The following is a 23878-nucleotide window of genomic DNA, read 5'->3' as shown; positions in this document are numbered from 1 at the left end:
TCACGGGTACCTGCTGGAAAACAGATTGAGGGTAATGGGGAATCCCCAGAATGAAAGGAAAATCTTGTCACCTGTGAAGAGGTAGAATGGTCAAATAATGTCCACGCAGGTACTAGAGGTACCGTGTACTTTAATAGACCCGCAACAAAATCTTCGTGAATCGGTTTTCTTGAACTTAAATGAAGAATATAAATATTTTTCATAAAAATCGAAGAAAAATTGAAAACGATCTCTAATTTAAAAAGAAAAGATTGTTCAAAGACTCCTGAAGTTACGATAATAATCTCGCCTAAACTGATTCGGTTCAACTGGTTTATTTCAATATCGTATTCGTTCAAATACAATTTCGGTGGTCTTTAGGAGAGAACAAAGCCCTGTTTGCGACTTTTCGATCGCCTCGCTGAAAGAGGATTAGAACGAACTCCAATAAGATCAATGGTCAGAGGAAAATATGATTATATTTTCTCGCGATAGTAGGTATGCAGCGCGCGCTTGCTATACTTTTACAATATTTACAACCGCTTACAGATTACGCTCGTAGTATCGTACAATGATCTCCGTCACCTATCCACTATCTCGATCAATTTACATCGATATATGTATATAAATAATAGTATTCGTATGGCAAAATGTGTACACGCGTTTTATACATTGATTAGCTTCCAAAGAATTTTAATAAATAATCCTGTAGGAAAAAGGGGGGGTCGCAAATTGTATTGCCAATCTAATAAAATACTTTGATGGTTTGAATCAAAGGGTTAAAATAAACGCGAATAAAGATACAATAACAGTGACACTTTTTTTTTTCTCATTAGGTGTTTCTTTGGTCGGTTCGTATAAGCACCGGTCAGTCTTCGGGTCTACCTAACAAATATCGAATATATTTATATATTATAGAGAGAAAGAGATCTTAGGAGCTATAACAGCTACATAATTTACAAGTCTACAATTACGTACCTCGCGCTACCAATCGACGCCATGAAAATAATCCGTTTCGCGTTCCTTTTATTTACAATAACCCAACGTCGGACTATAATTACCATACCGCTTACAGAACTCGCTAATGTAATCGTATAAAATCGTACGTTGAATTTAAGCTGCTCACGTCCAGCGTGCATTACGCAGAAATTCTTTCCCTCAATTTCGCGAATCTCATTAATTACCACGGATCTGTTAAATTAACGAGCATCGAATACACCATTGAAATTATTTTCTTCACTGTTTGCTCAGTGATCGAATAATTAAACGAGTTTCAACATAAATAACGACGATTAATTATAAAATATAAGTTGCAGGATATGTTAAGAGATATTTTACAAAAAATGAGGATCTTCAAGCTTAACTTCTGGGTATCTAGCTCCTTTGAAATTGAAGTATTTTGATATGTGAATAAAATAGAAGCAACAGATCCAGTGATCATCGAATACTAAGGTAAATCTTCCATTCTTCTAGATCCTTACGTAAATCCTTAAACGTTTACTATTTTGTTAAGTACATCTATTAACGCAGAACTGCGTATGTTTGGCAGTATTTAACGATCGCTGCCCTCTATCTTAATTGAATCGTTACTCTGCACTCGTGTTCACCCACGACACTGTAATCAATTTCTGTATGAAAATTTGTACACAAAGTTTCTGATCGAGTAAACGATCGATTTAACAATGATTGTACGCTCCTTAAACAAAGCTCACTTTTGATGTTGTTATAGTTCCAGTAAGATAAAACGAACCTAATCTTACAATGGTCTACTTTCAACAGCCCTTCGATAGCCAATCTTCAACCGTCTATAATCGTTTCAGCGTCTTCTTCAAGATAGAAGAAGATTTTCATGAACGTCTGCACTCACCTAGTGACTCTATCCGTGTGCACCATCCTCCTCGTCGAGCGTATAATCGGTACCAGCTCGATGTCCGTACCCTGATCATTAGAGTCTCTCAATTCACAATCACTATCCGCAGGACGGCGATCGTGATCACTAGACGGGTCACAGTAGCACGAATCACGGTCGCAATCACCATCGACGTGCTATACGCAGGGCACATCTAGTTGGTGTCAGTGAACGAACTGGTGATGTGCTTCGTAATGATGCTGATAGTGGATCAGGTCCTGTACCGAGCTGGGGCTGTACTGTTGGGAGTCCACGATCACACTCGTGTAACCCGCTGCCGTAGGTTCTAGATGATGGTAAGAATGTTTCACAGGATTGTTGTTTGAGTTATAATGACTCGAGTGTGGCTGATAGGGGGATTCGTAGGATTGCGCGTTACCAGTGGCGTTTGTGTTCGCCGCAGCATTGGGACCATCGTTGTTCGACCCACAATTAGGGTACATGATCACACCACCGACCTCGTTGAGATTCGGGGGCGCAGAATCGGGCATGTAGTGATGGTAGTAAGGATGATAACCAGGTGGCAGAGAGTAGAGGCTCAACGGACTGGGTAGATGGGCGTCCATGGCGTCTGTGCTGCAGCAGGAACTGGAGGAAGTCGAGTATGGTCTATTTTGCTGACTACTCTGGGGACTGTGCTGTTGCTGTTGTTGCTGCGGTTGCGGCTGCGGTTGGGGTTGAGGCTGCGGCAGACTCGCTGGAGGCGTTGGATGGTCCAATAGGTGAGGAGAATGTTGGTGCTTTTGTTGAGCATTTTGAGGACTATGTTGTTGCAGGTTCGACGGCGAGTTGGCATGGTGCAATGGATGAGGATGCTGGGACTCCTGCTGAGGCACCGAGGTGAGTGGCTCTTGATGCATATCTGGAATAAACGTTGTCTTCTTTTAATCTGAAACCTCTGAAACTTCTGAGTTTCTTTTGAAGTTTTTGGGGTCGTGGCAAAACGTATGAACCAGTTGCCCTGGAACGACTCGGTTCTTGAACGATTGTAACGATACCCTAATAATTTATCCAGGGTATCTGGTTAATACGTGTTGCTTGTAGAACATCCTTACCTCCGTATTGATAAAACCAATCAGAATTGTAATTGGAGTTGTCCTCGTGAGGGCTGCTGTTCACGGTCGGCGCCTGATAAGGAGGCGACAGATAATGACTGTGATTAGTCAGATCAACATACTCTGGACTGGGGTACGCGTTGCCGTTCGCATAATCGTTATCCAGCGATTCTTTTGATCTGTTCCGAAAGGCCGGTGAACTGGGGCTGCGGTTGTCTAGATCGTTTGTGCTTCCACTGGTGGTGGGTGTGAGCATAGGGGCGCTTGGTGGGTCGCTCAGGTTCGAACGATAGGATTTTTGTTCGTAGTTCAACACCAAATCGGTGTACTCCGGTTTCGATAGCACGTAATTCACTGATACTATACAATGAGGTCTAGAACTTCTCGAGTTGTGGACGATCGTGACGTACGATTGCATCCAGACCCATCCTCCGCATTTTGTTAAGAACCTGTAGTAGCCGGTTATCACTTGTCCCTTGCGCAATACTGCGAACAGAAAGGTGATGATTTTTTAATAAATTATAGTCATTATTCCTTCAGAATATGTCTTGTAAATCATCTAAAATGATTTGTCTAGAGATTTGAAATCTTTTCTGAAAGATTTTTCAGCATCACGTCGATCGCGCAATCCGCAGGCGCAGACATTAGTGGCATTATGTCAGGCTCCCTTCGAGTCGCGCTGGTGAAACTGCGAGTCTGTTCAAACAGTGATAGCAGTAACAGCCTCCTCCTCTTCTACCACCCTCTTTCTCTCTCTCCCTCCTTTCGTTTCACCCTCACACCAACGTCTACACGCGGACAGAGAACGTATACGCGCCACAGCTTCTCTTTTCCTCGGCTCATAGCGCCATTGTTCAATCAATAATGTACACCCTGTATGTACCTACGTGTGCATATACTTAGACTTTAACGTGGCGACGCGCGAAGAAGGGGTGGGGAAAAAAAAAATTCACTGAGAGAGGAAAAAAGGGAAATGCCGTTATAGTTGGTGGTGGTGGTGGTTCTTCAGGAAAGTCGGTGGATGAAGAGAAAGGAAAGATCAAAGGATATTTCGTCAGCGAGGGCGTCGCCGAGTTAAGCAGCGTCAGCTGCTTTTGGCCTTGCGAGAGAGCCTCTTCTTCGAGCACCTCTGATACCACGTCGACGCCTCCGACACCGCTTTTCGGCTCACAGGAAATAAGGCCTATCTTGCTCTTAGAAGAAATACTTGTTCTTCTTTTTAAAATCTTAGGTGTAGAAATTAATTCGATGCGATCTACTTAATTATCATTTTAGATTCGAATATCTTTCCACCCCTTTTATCAATTTGAAGTAAATGAAAATTATTTGTTTATACTTACACAATTGATGGGCATGTTTCAACGTCCACATCTCGCCTCCGTGCACATAATGATAGAGCGTCTTCTCGATCAAATCCGGTGGATTATAACCGGTCAACTGCGACACGCTGGAACATACCAAACAGAACGCGAAGCGTTAAAATCTACCGTTCGTTACCGCTACAAATATCCTCCAAAACAGCGTATTTATTTTCCGCTGGGATTTAAAGCAGCCCGGATTCGAGGTTTACATAACCGTCAGTTGGCGTGAAATCGATTTTCCCGGCTGGTATAAAATTTCATCCCGCGTTCCATCGCGCAACCCCCTATTTATACTTCACCCACGTGTTCGTTTCCCAGCCTGTGCATGATACAGCCCTGTCCACGCTGGATATTTATTCGATGCGAATAAAAACGAAAAAAAAAGAAAGGAAGAAAGGAAAGGGAAAAAAATGTCTACCGGTAACACGAAACTGATTTTAATGGCCGGCGACTGGGACCCTTTTCTCGTCCTGGCGTCGAAATATCGACGGAGCAATTCAACACCGCCTCGTAATTATACAACGACAGAAATAATCTGACGTGGTTTCGTCGACTTTCGCCCTTACTCTCTTTCCATTGTCCATATTTGATCGAGACAAATAAACGTGATTCATTGGGTGTCTTCCGAAACCTGACCACTCGTTGCCATTTATCTCTCGGAACTTAATTATTGATTTTGAAAAATAAATTCTTACCTTGCGTCGACGAATATCAGCTTCATATCCATCGATGCACGAAACATGAACATGTTCTGGTACAATTTGATCTCTGTTAGGGAACGTCCGGGTAGAGAATGACCCACGGCTAATAAACCGATTATTCGAATACAACGTCCGGTACCATCTTCGTATTCCGATCCCACAGGACCGTCTACGATACACCTCAAGTAACCGGAACAGTGTATCACCTGTAACAGACAAGATTAATCCATTTTTTTTTTTTTTTTTTTGATGTTTAATTAGTTTTCTAATTAACTTGAAGAGATCGAGGTTGATTAAAAGTTAAAGGCGGGATTTCAAACGGAAAGTCGTAATTAAGGGCGATGGACACTTGACTTATCGTTAGTTACACATGTGCACGTGATTATTCTTAATGGTATTCAGGGAATGCTGATAGAGCGTAAGTGCGACACTCGAAGCAGCATCCCTGGTGAATTCTGACGCTGTTCCCGGACAAATTAACAATTCCTTTTTAATTAAATGGCCGATGGAAACGGGAGAAAAAAAGCCTCGTTCAGCGTCGCGCTACTCGCGTCTCGAGTGCAGCACGGATTTGTGAAGCAAATAGGCTTGTTCGTATGCCCGCGTTGCGTCTCTTATCCCGTATGCAATTCCGTTGCATTCGCGCCCGAGTATGGGGACACGAGGGTGCCGTGAAACTCGACGAAAGAAAATTAATTTCAACTGCACGGATACGCTTGATTTCATTCTGAAAATGGGCTTCGTTCGATCGGTCGTTTTGGAGAACGTCTACAGGTCACGTCATTTAATTGACAGACCCTAATTTTTATGTAATTTTTATGTAATTTTGATATAATTTAGAATTCAGTAAATACCCCAACTAATTCAATTAAATGTAATTTATAAAAAATATAAATATCTAATATTCGTTTCCTGACTATTCATCCGTCTAATGTAAATCCGACAAACGCGTGCTCGCACCTTCAACAAAGTCGAGCCAACTACGGTTCGTTCTTTGTGCGTTTAAGTGCCATACAAAAAGCTGCCTTCTATCCCCGGATCCTCCCCCTCTCCTCACGGCTAACAGCTAACAGGGGTTGCATTCATGACTTTGCTCAACGCCTATTGGGGTCTTCTGTGTGCGATTTCGTCGAGAGCCACGGTCATCATAGCACCGCGGGCTTGAACGAGCTATTTGCCAAACATTTTCCTTCTCGAGGGCTGTCTCCTTTTGCCTCGGCAAGTGCAAAGTGTCGCAGGTCCCTTTCCCGTACCCGTGTTACCCTTTACGACCTTAAGTAGATCGACGTTCGGTATCGTTATTGCCCGAGCATATGTCGAACATTTGGCGAACATCCATCGATCCGCTAAAATATTAGGGTAACTTTCCGAATTTAGGTGAAACGCTGGTGATATTAATGATCGTCGAGCGGGAGAAGCAATCGTTGATCGGATCGACGATAGTCGTTTAGGTAATCCGTGAATAATGGTGCACCTTGTGTCGGAGGGATTAGTATGAAATTGTTATTTATATTTTTTTTTTATATTGAAAAAGTGATTGCTGAAAAAATTATATTTATAATATTCCAGATATGAAACACTCGCGTTATTTTTGTTGCACCAAAACGGATGCAGCCAAGTGCAGCGCGCATCACTACCTGGTGGTAGTTTTCTTTTCGACTAGCGCGTGACCAGGACAATACCGTCCCTACTTAGCTCGCCACTTCTTATCTCTTATTTAGCATTTGAATTTTTATACATTTTATGATTTCCTGTGCAAGCAACCTAGGCTTTATGCTAATCGACGATCCTCCGAGGCTCGGTTATACGGTGCCCTCGATCAACGTTTGTTTGCCGCGAATATTGCGCGATTTACCAGAGCCAATAAACTCTTAATCGCCGTATCTTTTCCCGTTTTAACGAACCGTTACGTTCGTGTTATCTAGATAATTGTTTTCGCCTCGATGAATATTTATGTTTTATATAAATTTAATATCATTACCTTGTATCCTTCCGTGACCAGACCCGCGTTCCTTTTCGCCAAATTGCATTTCATTCTCAAAATGAACATACGTTCCAGCTCGATTTCACCTCGCGAATTTGGAGGTGGAAAAGTGAAACCAGCAAGGTCCGCTGGACTTTGTGGTAAATTTAAAACCGACAACATCTCGTCGTGGTCGTGGTCGTAGATATACTCGAAGATGCTGTTCCCTGTTAGGTCCACCTATATTCATCAACACTTACGATAGAATTGATGATTTTCAAGGAAAATTAATTCATTATCTAATCAGTTTCTGACCTGTGCCATTCCTAAGTGCACGCTAGCTGTTTCGCTTATGTATATGATTTTGCCGTCGGGTGCCAAAACGAACACGAAACCTTCGAGAGCCTGAAAGGAGGATTTTTATTTTCAATTAGAATTTCCGTACATTTTAAAAAGTCTAGGTTAAAATTGACCCAAGTCTGCCATTCTACAGTTAAGTCTTCTTCCAATAGAAGAAATAGTTTTCCATTTCTGATCGCGCCTTTTTGTCTTTCAATTAAACAAAATTGTCATCAGAACGGAGAATCATAATGGAACTACTGAGACTTAAGTTTAACGTTGTTTATCCGACAACGCGTGCAGGATGTAAGATCAATTTGTAAGGCGCGACACAGAGAACGATGAGTGCTTACTTGTAAAATATAACTAGTCACCTCCTTGAGGGCGATTTGCAGGGAGATGTTGGCTGGCTGCGAAGCACCCCATTCGTCTCCAAGCCCTGAAAAATCATTTCACCACCTTCAGATATTTTTGCTCGATGCAACGAACCAATTTTCTGAAAGACCACTCTAAAACATCGGTCGGAAAATTCACGGATCTACTCTGTTTATTTGAAAATTTTTAGTGCTGAAAGAAAGACATCTCGTTTAAAGACGTGGCACATATTACGATATGTCACCTCCTTATCCCGATGATCCGATATACATGTTTCTAGCGACGTTTCCTACTCGACGTGTAACTAAGCCTATAGCCAAGTATTTCGTGTCTGCGCATTAATTACAATACATTTGCACGCGTGTGCCACGGTTGCAGCTGCAGGGGAGTTTTCTGCATCCGTGTGGAATTTCGTGGAAAATGGCTTGATTATTGCCATCTCGTCGACGATACACTGTTTCGTTAAATATGATCAGATATAACGTTCATGAACGACCCAGTTAATCGTAGATTTGATGAAATAATTAAATAATAATCTACCAAATATTTTTTAGTAGATACGATTAAAAAATCGTGAAATTTGAATAATTCAAAAAACAAAGAAGTATACAAAAAATAATTGCAATTAAAATCTTATCCATTGAATGATTTTTTTTTTTTTTAATCTTTGTTGGGTTTAATCAACCCCTTAACAGAATTTCACCCTCGTTTACCTGTTCCCCCGGCTAATTTTCCATGCTAGCGAGAAAAGAAACGCCCTTAAAGCGTGCTACATCGAGCAACGTGTCTTTTTCACTTTCCTTTCATTCTTTTTTTCTTTTTTTTTCGAAGAATAAAGACGCGAGCGGATTCTAGAGGGATGTAGCCACTTGAAATTCAATTCACCGATGTCGTAAGAACGACGGAAGGGAGTAGAAACGAGGGAGGTAGGAAGCCATTGTAACACTATAACAGCCCCCATGCTTTGCTTACAAAGCACCGGGGGCTAACAATGCATTAAGTGCGCAATCACATCCATCTCATCCGATACTATTTGCCCTTTGCACGTAAGTGTCCGGTGGCTGAATTAACAAAGAATATACCGTTTCATCCGTTTACCGCTAAGTGAAATTTATTACCGGGCACGTGGTGTAACCATTCACTCAGACAAATACTAATCGATTTCTTTGCTTCCCCTCATTTTAAGGGTTGCTAATTATTAAGCGCTCCTCGAGAGTCTTGGTTGATATCGAATTTTCTACGATTTCTGAAGGGATGAAACAGAGAGTAATTCATACAATACCATGTGGAAACAATGCTCGCATCTTCAAGTAACTGGTCGTCACTCGAATGACACTGGCCTTATCCAATTGGGCGGTGAGGGCGGTGGGCAAAGGTAAAAGCTTGGCAAGCTTCAAAAATTCTTGATTCTCGCTGATGCGACGCTTACGCGCCGCGTCTTTGCTTCTTTCCTTCATTACTTCCTGTGGGCCGGACGTGCTAGCGATTGAATTGTTGATCGAATTCAGGTGATGATTGTGGGAGCTCAGGTCCAAAGTATCCGGAGAAGAATTGTTACCTGGAAACAAAGATCAGAAGAAATGTTGTCAGAAACAGATAGAATAAATTCAACAAATAATATCGCTAATATCGCGATCGATGGGTCGGAAGTTTCGTCCAGCTCGTCGAAGAATGAAACACCGGGAAAGCCATAACGACGGCGAAGCTGCTCGTTATAAGAACCGAAAGCAAAGGGAGCAAACCGTCATTAAAACGCCGGCAAGAGAGCAACCTAACGACGTAGCTACCCATCTACCGAGACTTCTCACGAATGGAAATTCGCTTGAATAATGTATTTTTTTTACTTCCTGCTTCGTCGTTTCGCTCGCCAATCGTGCGGCACCGTAAAAATATCTTCAACTGTACAGTATCTAACATAGTAGGCTTTCCTAGAAAAAATCGCGATAAAGGAGACTAAGAAAAGAAGCATAAATATTAAATACAATTTTCTGGACAATTTTAACTTGCTGTTTTGTTGGATTTTTTCATTTTAATTGGTGCCGCTCGAAGATAAAGAGAGCGGGTGTATTGCTACGGTACCTAGAAACGCCATAGAGAAGTTAACACGCACAACACCGTGGAAATATCTCGGTTGTATGTATTTTCTATGTTCTCAGAATATACGTTCAGCAATCGTTTGTTTGCCACGAGATTCAAAGGAAACCGTGAAAGTTTCTTCGGTTTCGCAATCGCGGAACGAACTGGTGCAAGAAAATGCTGGTGTAAAGAGTTTAAGTAAATTGGTCCTCTCGAAACAATAATTCCAATTGTTTGCTAATAAATATTAATAAATAAATCATGAAAAGTGCCGTGAAATAGCACTCAACTTGAAGCTTAAAATTTAATAAAAATAACTACATATGAATTTCTGTATTTTAATAAAGAACAATCGAAGCTGATCACGTAACCGACCCGATACGAATTCAAGATCGGCCAAATTGTGCTCCATTAATAAATGAAATTCAAAAACAATTAAAACTCCAATCAACGCATTTGACGAACGAATGAAACAAATATCCTGTTGTCGTCGTCAATGAAATAAAATCTGTACAGACGCACGTTGTTGAGCCATAGATATCCCATGAACAAGAATTGACCAAAATTTGAATAGTCGAAGGAAAAATAATCTGGATAAATTGCAAAGTAACATTAATACCTTTCTGAGCTTGTTTCCGTCTCCAACTACCAACGTATGGATCACTTTCTAAGATGATACGTCGACCATGACTCTCAACAGTAGGCGCCATCTTCTACCACCTCCTCGAGGGACGCACTCTACTAAATAACCCCGACGTACGTTCACTATCATAGAAATTTGTTAGTGACACTTGGACACATCGAAGACACTAACTTCTCCTCACCACATTCCACGGACCACGTGTTCTGATTAATAAGAAAATTTCTCCGAAAATTTCTTCCAACACTTTCCCTCAATTCCATGCAGATACGGTGAACGGATTCGGTCCAGACGATCGGATCCAACTTCCCGGAGAAATTGAAAAAAATTCTCTGATCCGGAGATTTCGATTCCTGTCACGACCTTGAGGACACGAAACGACCGATGTCGTTTGCACTTAAATTACGACTAACACCGAGTTGTTCGGCTCTCGGATAGGACCTCGTGTCGCTTTTGCTCCTCTCTTTCTCATCGTTCGCATATCTCTCCTCCTTCGCTTCCATCTCATCCCCAATGCTGTTTCTCGATGGGGTAGGTAAGCCGTGAGGTACCACCCTTATTTTAAGCTCCACCCTTGGAGCAGGGTCAGTCGAAAGACCCCTCTGGTACACGCACGTGAAAACTTCTCTGTCTGCGTTCCAAAGAGAGAGGGACGAAACGATTGAAAGAGGAACCGTAGAACCATCCACGAACGGAAAAGAGAGGGACGGTTTAAGGATGAACGAGATGGACGTAGCTGGTGGTCGGAGTCGCAAAGGTTGCCGGGAAAGCCCCAAGTGATTCGAATGACGGTCGTGTCGTATAGAAGCGAAACGACGGGTGGCGAAATCGAAAGCAAAGGCGATTGCTGGTGGCCGTACTGTTCCCTTGACGAGGCACCATAGGATACCTATAACTTCCCCTACCATAGTTTACCACCGAGCCCGGCTACGGCAATACTCTTGAATCCTGAGAATTTCAGGAACTCCGATCCTCGAAATCTTGTATTCGGAAAGGAAACGGGATGGAATGGTAATTGTTGAAGAGATTGTTTTCATTAGGTAACAAGATTTATTTCAAAGTCTAATTAGCTCTTTAAATTGTAAATACAGAGTCCATCTAACAATGCTAAACGAAGCGTCTGCTCTTCTGAGATTGTACAGGGGGTTGGAATAAATCAGTGTCGCTTAAAACACTGATCCAAAATTCTCGTCTCACGTGTGCAAATTTCAGCCGGGTGTAAAGCCCGAAAACTCGGTGAATGACAGGTTGGAACCTGGCTTTTATGACCAGGCTGTATAACCACCTTACTATGCACCTTTTTGCCAGGAGCAAAGTGCATCCTGAAATTGGAAACATGTGTTGCCAATATGTTCCGGCAGGAACCTGCCACGGTTCCCTACGGGACAATGTCCACGACCTTTGGCAACACGTGTTTCTTCTTCTCGCAGCGTTACCTTCGACGTGGTATTCTTCGTTAAACACTTTCTATGCGCCCTGGCTCGGGTCGACAGGTAGAAAAGATCTAATACGAAACATGTGTTTCTCCTTCCCCGTACCTCCTCACCCTCGCACCTTTGCCAAGGGCTAAGACGCGATATAACGGTTCGGAACCCACAGACAGAGAAGTTTATTTGATGGCCACCTTAACTTGGTCAGAATTATCCAGATGTTGGGGAAAACGATGGGCAAGTTAGAAATGTGTCATTTAGGATCATTGAGTTATAGAAAATATTTATCAAAAATTTATAAAATTAAGTCTCAGTCAATTTCTGAAAAATGGTAACCATGAACCCGGTACCATTGTGGTACCCTGATATTCATGAACGCCATAGTAAATCTTATCGTTGCTCGACCTAGAGCAACGAGGAGGAAAGTCAGCCCTGTTTCGGGACTGTTAAAATGCGCGATCACACTCGGTCTGTCGTGTCTGCGGGACCGGTGAATGGATTTTCTCCGTTGCCCGAAGGGGGATGATGAATCGCGCGCGTACCAGCCCCCTTGTCTTTTCGTCGGGCACGCAGGCGGCGTTCTTAGCTGCAGCGGGGGTGTAACTGAAAAAGCCACGAGGGGGTTGGTTATGCGTTGCGACGACGAAAATGTAGGTGAGCGGACGTTAAGCCGTGGCAGAGTTGCAGGCTCGCGCGCCATCGGGAATGCATTGAGACGGTCACGAACGACCCAAACCAAGGCGTGTACGTTTGTCCCCTGGCGAGGACACCGTGATCGTTCCACGATGCTAAATTCACGCTATGACCCAGTATCGCGCTCCTGGACACGATCCAGATGTCGAGGAATCGATTCGCTGGTTTGTTGGTGCAAAGAAACTCCCGGGATCATTAATTCTATGGATACGGATTGCATTCAAGTGTCACGATTCTGAGATTCCTGTTTTCTTAGATCTTTTCACGTGATACTTCTGTGAAACTTTTTCTTTTCGGAAGTTTCAAGGAAATAATAGAAATGGAGAAAGATTTTGTCGGGGGTTTGATTTTACATATGAAAACGTGGAAAATTCGAGGTTTCAGAAATGTTTCTTTGTTTAGCAAAAGTATTGACGTATTATTTATTCTTTGGATTTTGTTGACGAGGAATGTTTTCTGAATTGTTTATATAATAACGCGTTAATTAAACCTAACAAGAGTTACGTAATACAAATTTTGTTAGGATTTACAGTAGAGCGAGATTATATTTAAAGACTTGCATATCGGACTCGTTCTGACCCAACTCCCGTTCCGAACCGATCCTACAATGACGTAACGCTACTATAGCCTAAATTATTAGCATACTGCGTGTCCAAGCATAAATCATGTTGTTTATACCGAAAATATAACGCTCGAATCCATTTCGCTAAAAGAACAAACAGAATTGGCCAGATTTCATCCCCGAAACCTTTCCTTGGCGTCGGTAAATTCAATTTGTTGTTTGCTACACTGTTCGAAGACGTCTTCGAATCAATTCCTGATAAAAATATCCAAACAAATCGTGATTTATTGTCTGTACACCTTATCAGGATTATTTTATAAAACATTTTGCCCTTTAAATTTATTTATCGAATACAAATTTAATCAGTATAGTTTATTAGAAAATTTATTTTCATCTCGAAGATTGTTCGATATGTGCAAAGCGAGTAAACGCATGGTATAGGAGCGCGTGTTTATACCCCCCTCGTCATTGGGCCCCCCGGCGCGAGCATGTGTAGAGTCACACGCCGCAACAGATTCGATGAGGCTCAGTGCACGCTCGATCGTAGAAGACACAGGAGGTGTTACCTATATGAAAATATCGTTGGTACGGCACGCGTGTAAATCTCAACAAATATTATCTCTGTCACTATTCGACGTGTGCACGGATCTTGCATATTTGCTCAAAAACTATAGGGTACACTCGATATTAATCCCGGCTGCTCGAACGAGATACGTTCCTCGTTCCCTCTATGAATATCGTTACAAAGATACACGTGTCGCTAACTTGATCGCGTAATTTTATTGAAATTTTAGAAACGTAGTAATTATATTATAAACGATAAAAATAAGAACATAATATTTCCATCCGTAGTAGAAATGATCGTAAGAAAAGCCATGACCTAATGGCGCGACCATAAGGGCGTCGATCTCTTGTTTTCAGGCGCGTGAAGCAATTCCACGTGGAGCCGTCGATACTCGGAATCACGACGCGTTTAAATTGCACTACGAGCCATGTTTCTCTTACATTTAGCTGACCACGTATAATCTTGGGGTACGGGTCTCTGCTCCGTTCGCAGACATCAAGCTTGGATACGTAGACGGTACAACACGTGGCCCCCGTGACACCGCCATGGGACCCCGTTTCACCCCCGTCCGTGGCTTACTCCACTTACTTACAATGTTGTTAGCGAACCTAATAAACAACAGCCAGAATGCATATAGCCGGTAATCTTATACTTAGCTCCCTCGTCACCCTTCGAGGCTCGGTCACCTCGGATTTCTCGGCGCTGATCACATCGCGTTAACTGAGCGTTTATTTAAAAGAAACATGGTAGCGCGTTTGAAACTGTTTATCATCGTGCTACTGGTATTAGACGATGGACTATGGTTTCATACATTTTCTAAATTTTCTTTACCATTGGATCAAGGGTTCGATGTTTAAGAAATAACAAGGCTTCGAGAAGAAAGGAAGGAGGTACATAAATTGTGCTGTTCGTTTAGTAAGTTCGGACCACCGTAAGACGATATTGAACTGTTTGGTTGTAACTCAGGAATTTACCAGGCTGCGTGTCGCGTTTCATCGTCGCGATTTGGGCGTCTAAACACAGTTTCGAATTAATGAATCGTGGCTGACGCCACGCGAGGATCCATCGATCCTTTCGATACGAAATTTCAGATTAAATTTTCCATTAAATTTCAAATAATTTGAATAGGGTGCTCGTTAGTTCGTGCAAATTGTACGAGCGCGTAAAGTCGGCTTCCGCGTTTTCACGAAGGAAGAAAGAAACGTTTCGTCTCGATGGGGTAGCAAAACGGGGGTATTTTGTCGGGCGAGTAACAATTAGCGTAACGACAATCCGCCCCCTCGTGGTTCTTACAGCGAAAAAAACAGCCCGACTCAAAGAGGAAACGTCAGAAGCAAAAGAAGGCTCCCTTGTTAACAGGGTAAACCAACGAACAACCACACGCTTTCGTACATTTTTCAAACCGAAACCATTCCGCGTGCTCGTGTGTGATATAGTTTCGTAGTACTTTCGCTGAAAAGGACGAGAGAGAAGGTTGCTCGCCCCTTCTCGTTGGCATTGTTAGTCGCTGCCTCGAGAGAAGACAGGGAGGGTAGAAACGACCCCCGCACCACCGTCGCTCACGAATGGGCGAGGACCCTAGCTTTTCATCCGCGAACAACCCGCCCTTAAACAGCCCTAAACTAAGTCACTTCAGTACTGACGTTAAGTGTGACTGATCGTCCAGGCGTACCTTTAAAATGGCCACCCAGTGTACGCAATGTCATCCCAGGACCAAACGGAGGGAAATAGATGTGAACGTCCCGGTCAACTACCAGAGACGGTAGATTCTTTTATTTTTTTAGATAAAGGTACGATGGGTTTGCAGAGAAACTGACGGTATTTGCTTCTTAAGAATTCAATTAGATTTTTGATGGGGTTAGGAGAGATTTAAGTTTTTAGTTTGAAATGATAATGGAAGTACTTAAATTCTTTTATGGACAGCAGTAAAATTTCGAATTTAAATAGATTCCTGAGCTTTTCAATTTGGTAAGCCAAGTTAACATTTTGATCGATGATTCTGATGCCTCTATATGCATTGTTTCTCGTTGAAAAATGCATCCAATATCAAGAACAAGTAAATATTTTCATACGATTATCGATGTAACGAAAGTGTCCCTTTATTATTACGATCTCGTTGATGATTTAACGAGCATCCAGTGATAACGAGCAAGGCCATCGCGAAAATTCCAAGTCCGATGGTATTTTTTCGAGTATCTTCACTCTGTAAACGATTGTACACCACACGAGCATGGTCACTGTTATCTCGGTCGACGGCGATAATTCCGTGCAAAAATGGATAATTGGTGTCGCCTGTGTTTTCCACTTGGACACGTACACTGCGTTGAATGACGCCACACTCTGGCGAAGTGTAACATCCTACATAGATGCATCGTTGTAACCAGGAATTTTGAAAAGAAAATATTTTTCAGAAAGAAATAATTGAAAGATTCAATTGTTACAAGTTTAAGATTCGTCTATTGCAAAAATACCTCGTATTTTCTCATCAAAGCGCGTCGAAAATGAAGAAATACGCGAAACCGATGGGTCATGGTTGCCGAATAATCGCAGGCTTTTGAGGATCGCGAAGAAGGTTATTAGGTCATAATTTAAGACGACTAGAACCGAGACTAACGTACCATTATTTTATACTTTGGCTTTTAGCCAGCTGACCCGACTTGCTCGTTGATTTCCTTGACGTCACTACTTTTCTGGATGACCCTCATTTATTTCCTTTTTCTCTCCTTACATTCCACGTTTACTAACTTTGTCAACCTGTGGTCTTGGTCGAAAGATGCATAAACAATATTTTATAAACAACTTGAAAAATTTTAAAGACAATATTGTTTATGCAATCTTTTGATAAATCTTCTCAAGAAGATACACATAAATATTATGGATTCCTATGATTCGATATCCCTAATTCTCACCCTGTCAGTCGCGAGAATTATGACCCAGGGACAGATATAAATTGAGCACACAAATCAGAGGAAAAGAATTCGAAGATATCTGGAAGAAAGTGTTTACGACAAATATTTGTAAACCTTCCTGCAGACGATATTTTTCGAAATTGTTCAAAGGGTGTCGGTGACACTTGGTTGTGCAATAATTTCGCTAAAATATTGCCATTTCGATGATTGGCCTGTGCTCGACATCAAGCAGGCCTTCGACGAAGCTGAAGAGAATAAACGTTTCACGCATTCCCGATGCGTCTCACAGTCTTTACGGCTTATTATCACCTCCACGCTTTTGCCCTCTCACCCTGGCGTGTACATCAAAGCGCGGAGAAGTTTCGCGTCAAAGGAAGTCGTATATATTCGCGCGTGTTTCTGCGAATTCGCGAGATCATTTCGACGAATGTATAGCGATTGACGTAAACGTTGAATAATAATTCTGGCTTTAATAAACAAAAAGAAACATTACAAATCGTCGAAACGTAAAAGAAAAACTGTGGAAACCATTACTCCGATCGGGAACATCCATTTAATCCGACGATTAATTACACGTTCCCTCCCATCCTACCTTTTCAATTTAAAGCTCACACGTTTTTACAGATCAATTACCGAAGGAAATCCCTTAAATTGCTCGTCCGTTGCACGTGATCGAGGAGTACTTAATCTATGGAGATTTATAGACCAGAGAGAGAGATTAATCGTCGAAGCTTTCACGAATGAAAAATCTGTCCACGATAAAGAATAAAGGAAGTGGGAGAAGGAACAAATCGGTATTCTCTGGTTAGGCAGCAACCGTGTAACCTTGGACGAAGCTACGATAACAAGGATGTCTGTTATGCTGACGAGGCATCCTCCATCGTAATCAGACTTGCATATACCGTAAGCATCCACTACATGTACAATAAAAATATCCATGTGAGCATAACGACGATGGGAGGTACGATTCGTCTTGAATTTTTCTTTACACGTTATTTTGAAAAATTTCAATTGTTTTTAACAACTTGCAATATTCGTTGACGTCACAGACAACTTCCGCCTTTTCATTCTTCTGGTACCACTAATGACGTAGATGGTATACCTTCCGATAAATATTTTTCAATTCTTATATAAATATATTTAATTTTCCAATGTAAGCTTTCCTCTCGCACAAAGGATGGATATTCTTTCTTCAGAAAATAACACGTGTAATGAAGTGTAAACGATCGCCGACTAAGATTCTACCTACGTGTCACAACAACGTGCTCGTCAGAGAATTTCTTCGAAAGAAAGCGGCTAAAGTGTCGGGTAATTTGCACGAAAACTCGCTCGTAATTCGACGTTGTCACCGTTGCGAATTAAGAACTGGGCCCGGACCGAGACGATGACAAAAGCCAGCTAAGGGTCTGACGAAATTTTTGAATCTCGCCTGGCCGAACGCCATAAGAACCGATGGGGGTTGCGTACCGTGACGACCCGCGATACCACTTGCTCCTTTTTTACTATTCCTTCTTTCGGCCCTCGTGACCGTTCTTATTTAACGATTTCTCTCCTGTTTCACTAAGCTGAAGGGATATAGAGGCAGCCAGCTTTAAGCTGTGCCAATTTGAAGGAGATTATTCAAAGTGATCGCAAGAAAATTATGAATCCCTTCGTATTCCAAAAAATAAATTCTGATTTGTCATTTAATATTGACAACGAATGTACTCACTCTTCATGGTGACTGCAATATATCCAAAGCTTCCAGTGAACGATTATCACACTGTCGATCGTTAACTAAAAATCACGAATGATTTTAGGAAAAGAAGAACGAATGTCATCTCACGGAGTCGCGGTGAGCCAGGTCAGAGGACAAGAAGCGACGGAACTTAAGGTCGTCGTAAGCAAAACTAAACTTCTCAGCTTGACTCGGGATCTCGGTGTTACATATCTCCCCACTACCAGGCCCCTTTTTAGTCATGTGGGAATTACATGCACGAGAATGGTTGCACGGATTTCACGTCAAAGGGAGGCGTCTTTGACTTTGTATTCGAAAGAGAAACAAAGCCTGAAATGTCGCACGAGCATGCGTTTCTGCAACAAAGAGCATTGCTTCAAACTGACTCGTTCGTCTCTTTCATTTAAAATTGTTCAATTTCTTGGCTGAATCAGTGATTCAAGAATCTTCAATGAAACCTTATTCTCTTATCCTTTATATTATTGTCGAGGAAACAATCAAATGCCAATCGTTTTTATTGGAATACGTGTCATAAATAAAACAATTTTCCTTCGCAAGAAGTTCGTTATAGCTATTAATTAATTGAAATTTATTTACTTGTTGTTTTCCAGAAACGACCGCAATGATCTCCTAGTTTAGTCATAAATCTTGATCGGACGAGCACTAGCCAGTGTAGGAGGTCCTGACTAGGAAGTATCGGATGTCCTGTTTCTACACATGTCGAAACGTTTAAGTCGTTTTCACCTATCCGGCTACTAAAGCGACCGTGTAACAGCTGGACAATTTGCGGCTTCTCTGATCCTGACCACTACCAGACACCATGGAAATCCATCTGGAAGAAGATCACCGAGTTCACGCCTTCGTTTCCTTTCTGAACATGAAACCAGGGGTATGTATGACTATTGCAGTGGTTTAACTACTTGCTCTCCAGTGATGTAATTGATCATAAACATTGAGAAACGATTAAACGTTTCAATGGTGAACATACGGTATTCAAATAGTATTTGAAATATTTTTTTGTCTAATTTTCACCTAGTCGTACTTAGAAAAATTTCGAACCCTTTGAGAGTTTGGAAAGGGAATAGAACAAAGACTAGCTTTGTGAGCACACAGTGACCACGATTAGTATAGTGGCTAAATAACGAGGTAAATTTTCGAAAGGAGAAAAGTGAATAAGAGAAGAGGGAAAAGTCGAAGGCGTAAAAGTTTGTCGGCGATGATGACGTGGGGTGATTCGTGTAGCAGCTCGATTTTATGGGCCCCTGTATTTGCTGTATGGGTCCCGGGCGTCGAACGAGCAAAGCGTGATTTAACGACGTCGACAAATTTGATTTGTTTTCGATACCAGCAGGAAGACTAAATAAATTTTTGGCTCGAGCTCGTTTCGTTTTAGAACCAAATGGAAAATTTTATACTCGCTCGTAGCATCTCAAAATGAAGTCGATCTAAATTTCAATTTTTATGATAAGGCTGTAGTTAATCATTTCCTCTCTGTTTCCATCCTTCATATTTTATATCTTAGATCTTCAACTTATTTTCTCATGCAAAATCATCACTTTCCATTGTATAATTACTAATCTCGTCTCTTTTATTATACACATATTAACGCCACGCATTCAACCAACACGCTTTAAACATAGGGTATAAATAGATTTCTACGAAGTTCTGTTTGGAAAAAATACGAATATTCTTGAATGCATTGTGTCGGAGGAATGAAAGTCGGAATTGCCTAAGAGCTGTTTACGCACGTGCCAGGATGTTGTGTGCAATGCACTCGTGCAGTTCGTACGATTATCGTTGAAAACCTTTACAATCTTACTATTATTAGTTACTTGAAACAGTATATATCAAGTATCAATGCGTTTTGTTTCACCCTCGAGTTTCTCAAAATCAGTTCCAAGTATGACTTTATCGAAAGAAAATACACACTTTCAGTCTCCATATTTTGTTTAGTTCTCAAATAATCTTTTGTTATTTTTTGATAACGTCAATACGGCAAGTTAAATAATTAGAGTAACGGAGAGATATTGATTTCAGCGAACAAAGGCTTCTTTTGGCTAACGATGGGGGTGAAGGAAAACTCCACCACCGGTTGTTTTTAATTATAAAAATACCTAGGAAATATTTAACATTGTAGCTCGTTAAACTTAAAAGTCTCGAACAGTACTAACTGTATTCAATACATAAACAGCTTCACGTTTACCTTCGTAGTTATATCGATGAATCGGAAACTGTACGCGATATGCACGCGATAAATTAACACGTAACAGCCGCGCGTGTCGGTTTTCACGCCTGTTCGACGTTTAACCCTAATCACTTAAGTATCCCGTCGCCTCGTTTCGAAAACAATCTCGAGGTAAAAGAAAAGGGGTTGAAATCCATGGAATTCGAAGGTTAAGATTGATGAACATCCACCTATTTCTAGATAACCGGTACGTGCATAGGTAGGTCTCCTTTTTTCGAAGCTGGAAAAAGTAAACAGACACGCGTGTTACGTGCCGATTCAGCCGTGAAGGGGCGTGCCGTTTCCTAAAGTCATTTGTAGAGAAAATGTCCGGTTCTAGAACGTGATCCTTTCCCGTGTCCTGGCTACGGTACCCTTCCGTGGCCCACGGAACTCGAAGACTTATGTCTCCGAGCAGCTGTCGTGACAGAGTAAATCTCACCAGAATTCTGTTTTCCCTCGTTTCAACTGCTACAGAGTATTTTGAAAATCTTTTTTTAAGACTCTACATCATTCTCAACGAATCTGTGGATCCGTATGTTTTACTTCCTTTTTTCCGTATTTTCCTCCGTTTAGAAATGCCACTCGATGTTGCTTTAGATCGGGTTAGGAACACTTTTGGGTAATAATTTAACTTGAATTTTATGTTTGATTCGTACGCTGTTTCTGAAGGAAGTTTTCGAGAAAAGGGGTGAGAATGTCCTTCTTTGGTGTTCTATAAAAGATTATGCGGGTATTGTAACATAATATTCGGATTCGTACAACCAGACGAACAATTTACCAGCATCCGATCTATTGATTCAAATTACACCTGTGTAGATAAATTGTTACCATCTCTATCGAATTGCTATAGTTGAATAGTAGATTCTATGATCGAGAACGATCGACACGCCTAATAGATACTTCTTCCCTTTTAACGCACCCTTATTTTTAGTTTCACACGTTGTTCTTTCTGAAAGATCCTTATAGAGATATTGAAATGCAATCATCTGTCGGAGGAGATCGATGAGAAATCTATGATATTCGATTCTTTTCGTGGGAAACTTGGAGCGTGTATATGAAATTTCTGAATAATAATGATAAAAAGGAAAATTCGTCGATCTTAGAACTTTACGTACCTTTGGATAATCCCATAATCTCACCGTTGCGAAAGTGATTTCAGTTGCAGGAACTTCCCATGGGTTGAACACTTTGACCAAGCCGTCGGGTACTTGACACACTTCGCTCTTCCACCAAATTCCATCGATCATTAATATCATTTACACGTTAACTAAGTCTGTCAATTACATCGTTACACACTATCATCCACAATTACACATATCAAAAGTGTTATTAATTACCGTAACGTCCTCGTTAAAAGTCTTCCAATAATCAAGAACAAAGATGGTTCACAATGATGGCACTCAAAGTTCACCGAGCAATAGTTTCTCTATTTTACTAATTTTCACTTTCGCGCACATCATTTAAACGCATCCTTCAATAATTTCTCCTGATTTTGAACATTCGATTGAAACATCAATTTTTCAATAATTTCCTCAGACTGACAGTTTTACAAGACACTAAATAATTCGAATACAACCAATTGTTCGTTAAAACGTTATACACCTCCATTTATATTAATTGTTCGAATGTATTTTGTTTCTATTCCTCGAGTTAGAGAGAAGACAATGTGTATTCCATCGAAATACGCGCATGTTCGGTTAACTCGGAAAAAAAACTAGCCCGCCGTCCGATGGTCCACGATGGAAAATGCGCGCGCTAGGCCTTTGAAAAGCAGGAGCACCCTCAAAGATGGCGCGACATCTTTTTATCCGAGGGGGGACGCACCTCGCGGGATCAATTCATTGGGTGGACTACGCGTGTGTACTATTAAAACAGTGCTCGTACGCATTTAGGTATACAACTGGATGCAGAGTGCACGCTGGACTCCCCACCGAGCGTGGACCAACGTTCCTCCAACTTGCTACCCTTTCTTCCATCTTTCTCTCACCATGGTTTCGCACCTCCTTTCCTATCTCTCTTTTCACGCTTCTCTATCTCTTCCCGATCCTGGAAAAGCTTTCGTCATACCAACGCAGCCGCATAACCTGACGAGTTGCGCCTGTGTCAATGATTTCTAACGTAGGCGGTACTTAAATCCCCCCATTCCTGTCGCTATAAAGGCTTTCATGAGAAAGATACCACAATTCTACCTTACTATCCAAGTATATTCTTCCTTCAATTACTCATAATTAATTCAAGAATAATTTTTACTTTGTTCATTTAGTAATTGTACCTTGAAATTGAATATTTGTTGAATTGCAAGCCTTTTAGAAAGTAGATAATTGAGTCAAGGATAGTTGAGAACCACTGTACTGTGTATTACACCAGGCATTGTTATACAGAGGATAACGCCCACTTTGTCTGATTGGTTGGTTGGGAGGTTCCATTTGCCACGCCCCGTCTCTGTAACCATCCCCTCCATAATGTTACTACCACGCGCAAATACAGCCAGGTAGTGCTCCTCTTTCTCTTTCTGTTTAATGATTATATGTTGTCGGTGCTGCTTTCGTTGCCGCCTCTCTTTGTCAACGGCCTTCTTTCCTGTTTCTCCTTTTTAATGCTCCTGCGCACCGCCGATGGGTACTTTTGTGTGTACGAGTCGGGGTGCGTTTATTTGCACTTTTTCAGCTACCAGGAAGCCCAAGGGTAAGTTTCCGGCGTTCTCCACATAAATTCTTCGGGCTATTGTCCGCGGACAAACATTTTCTAAATAGGATTATAAAGGAAATGTTATTAAAATTGAAATTTTGATTGTTTTGTAAGTTAATGTTACTACTGGATGTCGGACAGGAAATGCTTTGTTACGGTTCTATATTTAACGAAACGCGGAAAGTTTTGCACGGTCAGCAGGTAGCCGGTGAATTTTACGACGTGGAAATTGCTTCCAGATGTTAGTCATTTAGCGATACGACGTGGTCGGTTTGGTGCAACAAATTCTCTCGCCCAAATCATTATGCCACCACACGAAAAATTTACCGAAAAATACATAATTGAAAGATCCGAACTTTCTCTTCAGGTTCTAGCAACCTGTATTCTCTGTAAAGTTATACGTAGACTAATATTTCATATGCTTATAAGATATTCTGAACATATTAATATTAAGAACATAAACCCCTAATTTTTTATTCCATTTTCTGATTTTTTTAACTTGTAGTTCTTCCTTTGCTTTTCGAATCATTTTTTTCTTTTGATTATCAACCGAGGTGATCCATTGATCGTTAAGCTCGATGTAGTTCCTAAAATTATCTTTCTAAATCATAGAGTGCGCAACAGGACAGCTGTTGTATGTAGGGTTGCAGGGCATTCAGGGTTGCGGCGTATGTATGGTTGCAGGGTAT

At 41.4% G+C, this 23878-nt stretch overlaps 1 protein-coding gene and 1 long non-coding RNA gene across 5 annotated transcripts; one reads left to right on the top strand and one right to left on the bottom strand.

Annotated features, from left to right (window-relative positions):
• Positions 1 to 438: 438 nt before the first annotated feature.
• Positions 439 to 22310, bottom strand: LOC114879777 (single-minded homolog 2). 4 transcript variants are annotated; one of them, XM_029195029.2, is made up of 10 exons: positions 21617 to 22310; positions 18872 to 19106; positions 8965 to 9240; positions 7661 to 7746; positions 7284 to 7373; positions 6987 to 7208; positions 5000 to 5211; positions 4284 to 4390; positions 2944 to 3429; positions 439 to 2750 (listed from the first exon to the last, which is right to left on the bottom strand). In XM_029195029.2, exons 2-10 carry the CDS (start codon positions 18915 to 18917, stop codon positions 2053 to 2055), a joined length of 2223 nt encoding a protein of 740 aa, XP_029050862.2. In that variant the 5' UTR covers positions 18918 to 19106; positions 21617 to 22310; the 3' UTR covers positions 439 to 2052. The 4 variants fall into 4 exon arrangements, with proteins under 4 accessions (XP_029050862.2, XP_029050865.2, XP_029050864.2 ...); XM_029195032.2 differs by lacking the exon at positions 18872 to 19106; XM_029195031.2 differs by lacking the exon at positions 21617 to 22310 and having other exon boundaries at positions 7682 to 7746; positions 18872 to 19257.
• On the top strand, positions 2523 to 18421 carry LOC114879782. Its single transcript, XR_003789992.2, has 4 exons — positions 2523 to 2610; positions 2665 to 2728; positions 17182 to 17460; positions 18357 to 18421. It is a non-coding gene; the product is annotated as an uncharacterized LOC114879782 (long non-coding RNA).
• Positions 22311 to 23878: the final 1568 nt, after the last annotated feature.

This window comes from Osmia bicornis, chromosome 13, assembly GCF_907164935.1.
Source record: "Osmia bicornis bicornis chromosome 13, iOsmBic2.1, whole genome shotgun sequence".
NCBI classification, from domain to species: Eukaryota; Metazoa; Arthropoda; class Insecta; order Hymenoptera; family Megachilidae; genus Osmia; species Osmia bicornis.
The sequence above is the reverse complement of the archived record's forward strand: the minus strand, read 5'-3'. Positions and strand labels throughout refer to the sequence as shown.

Bases quoted from the DNA above. Each gene is read 5' to 3' on its own strand.
- LOC114879777 (XM_029195029.2), bottom strand. From the start codon at position 18,917: ATGACTAAACTAGGAGATCATTGCGGTCGTTTCTGGAAAACAACAA. The intron at 5,212-6,986 runs GTAATGATATTA...TGTCTGTTACAG, and splicing joins TGGTCACGGAAGGATACAAG to GTGATACACTGTTCCGGTTA. The intron at 4,391-4,999 runs GTAAGAATTTAT...GGTATGTTCCAG, and splicing joins CTGATATTCGTCGACGCAAG to CGTGTCGCAGTTGACCGGTT.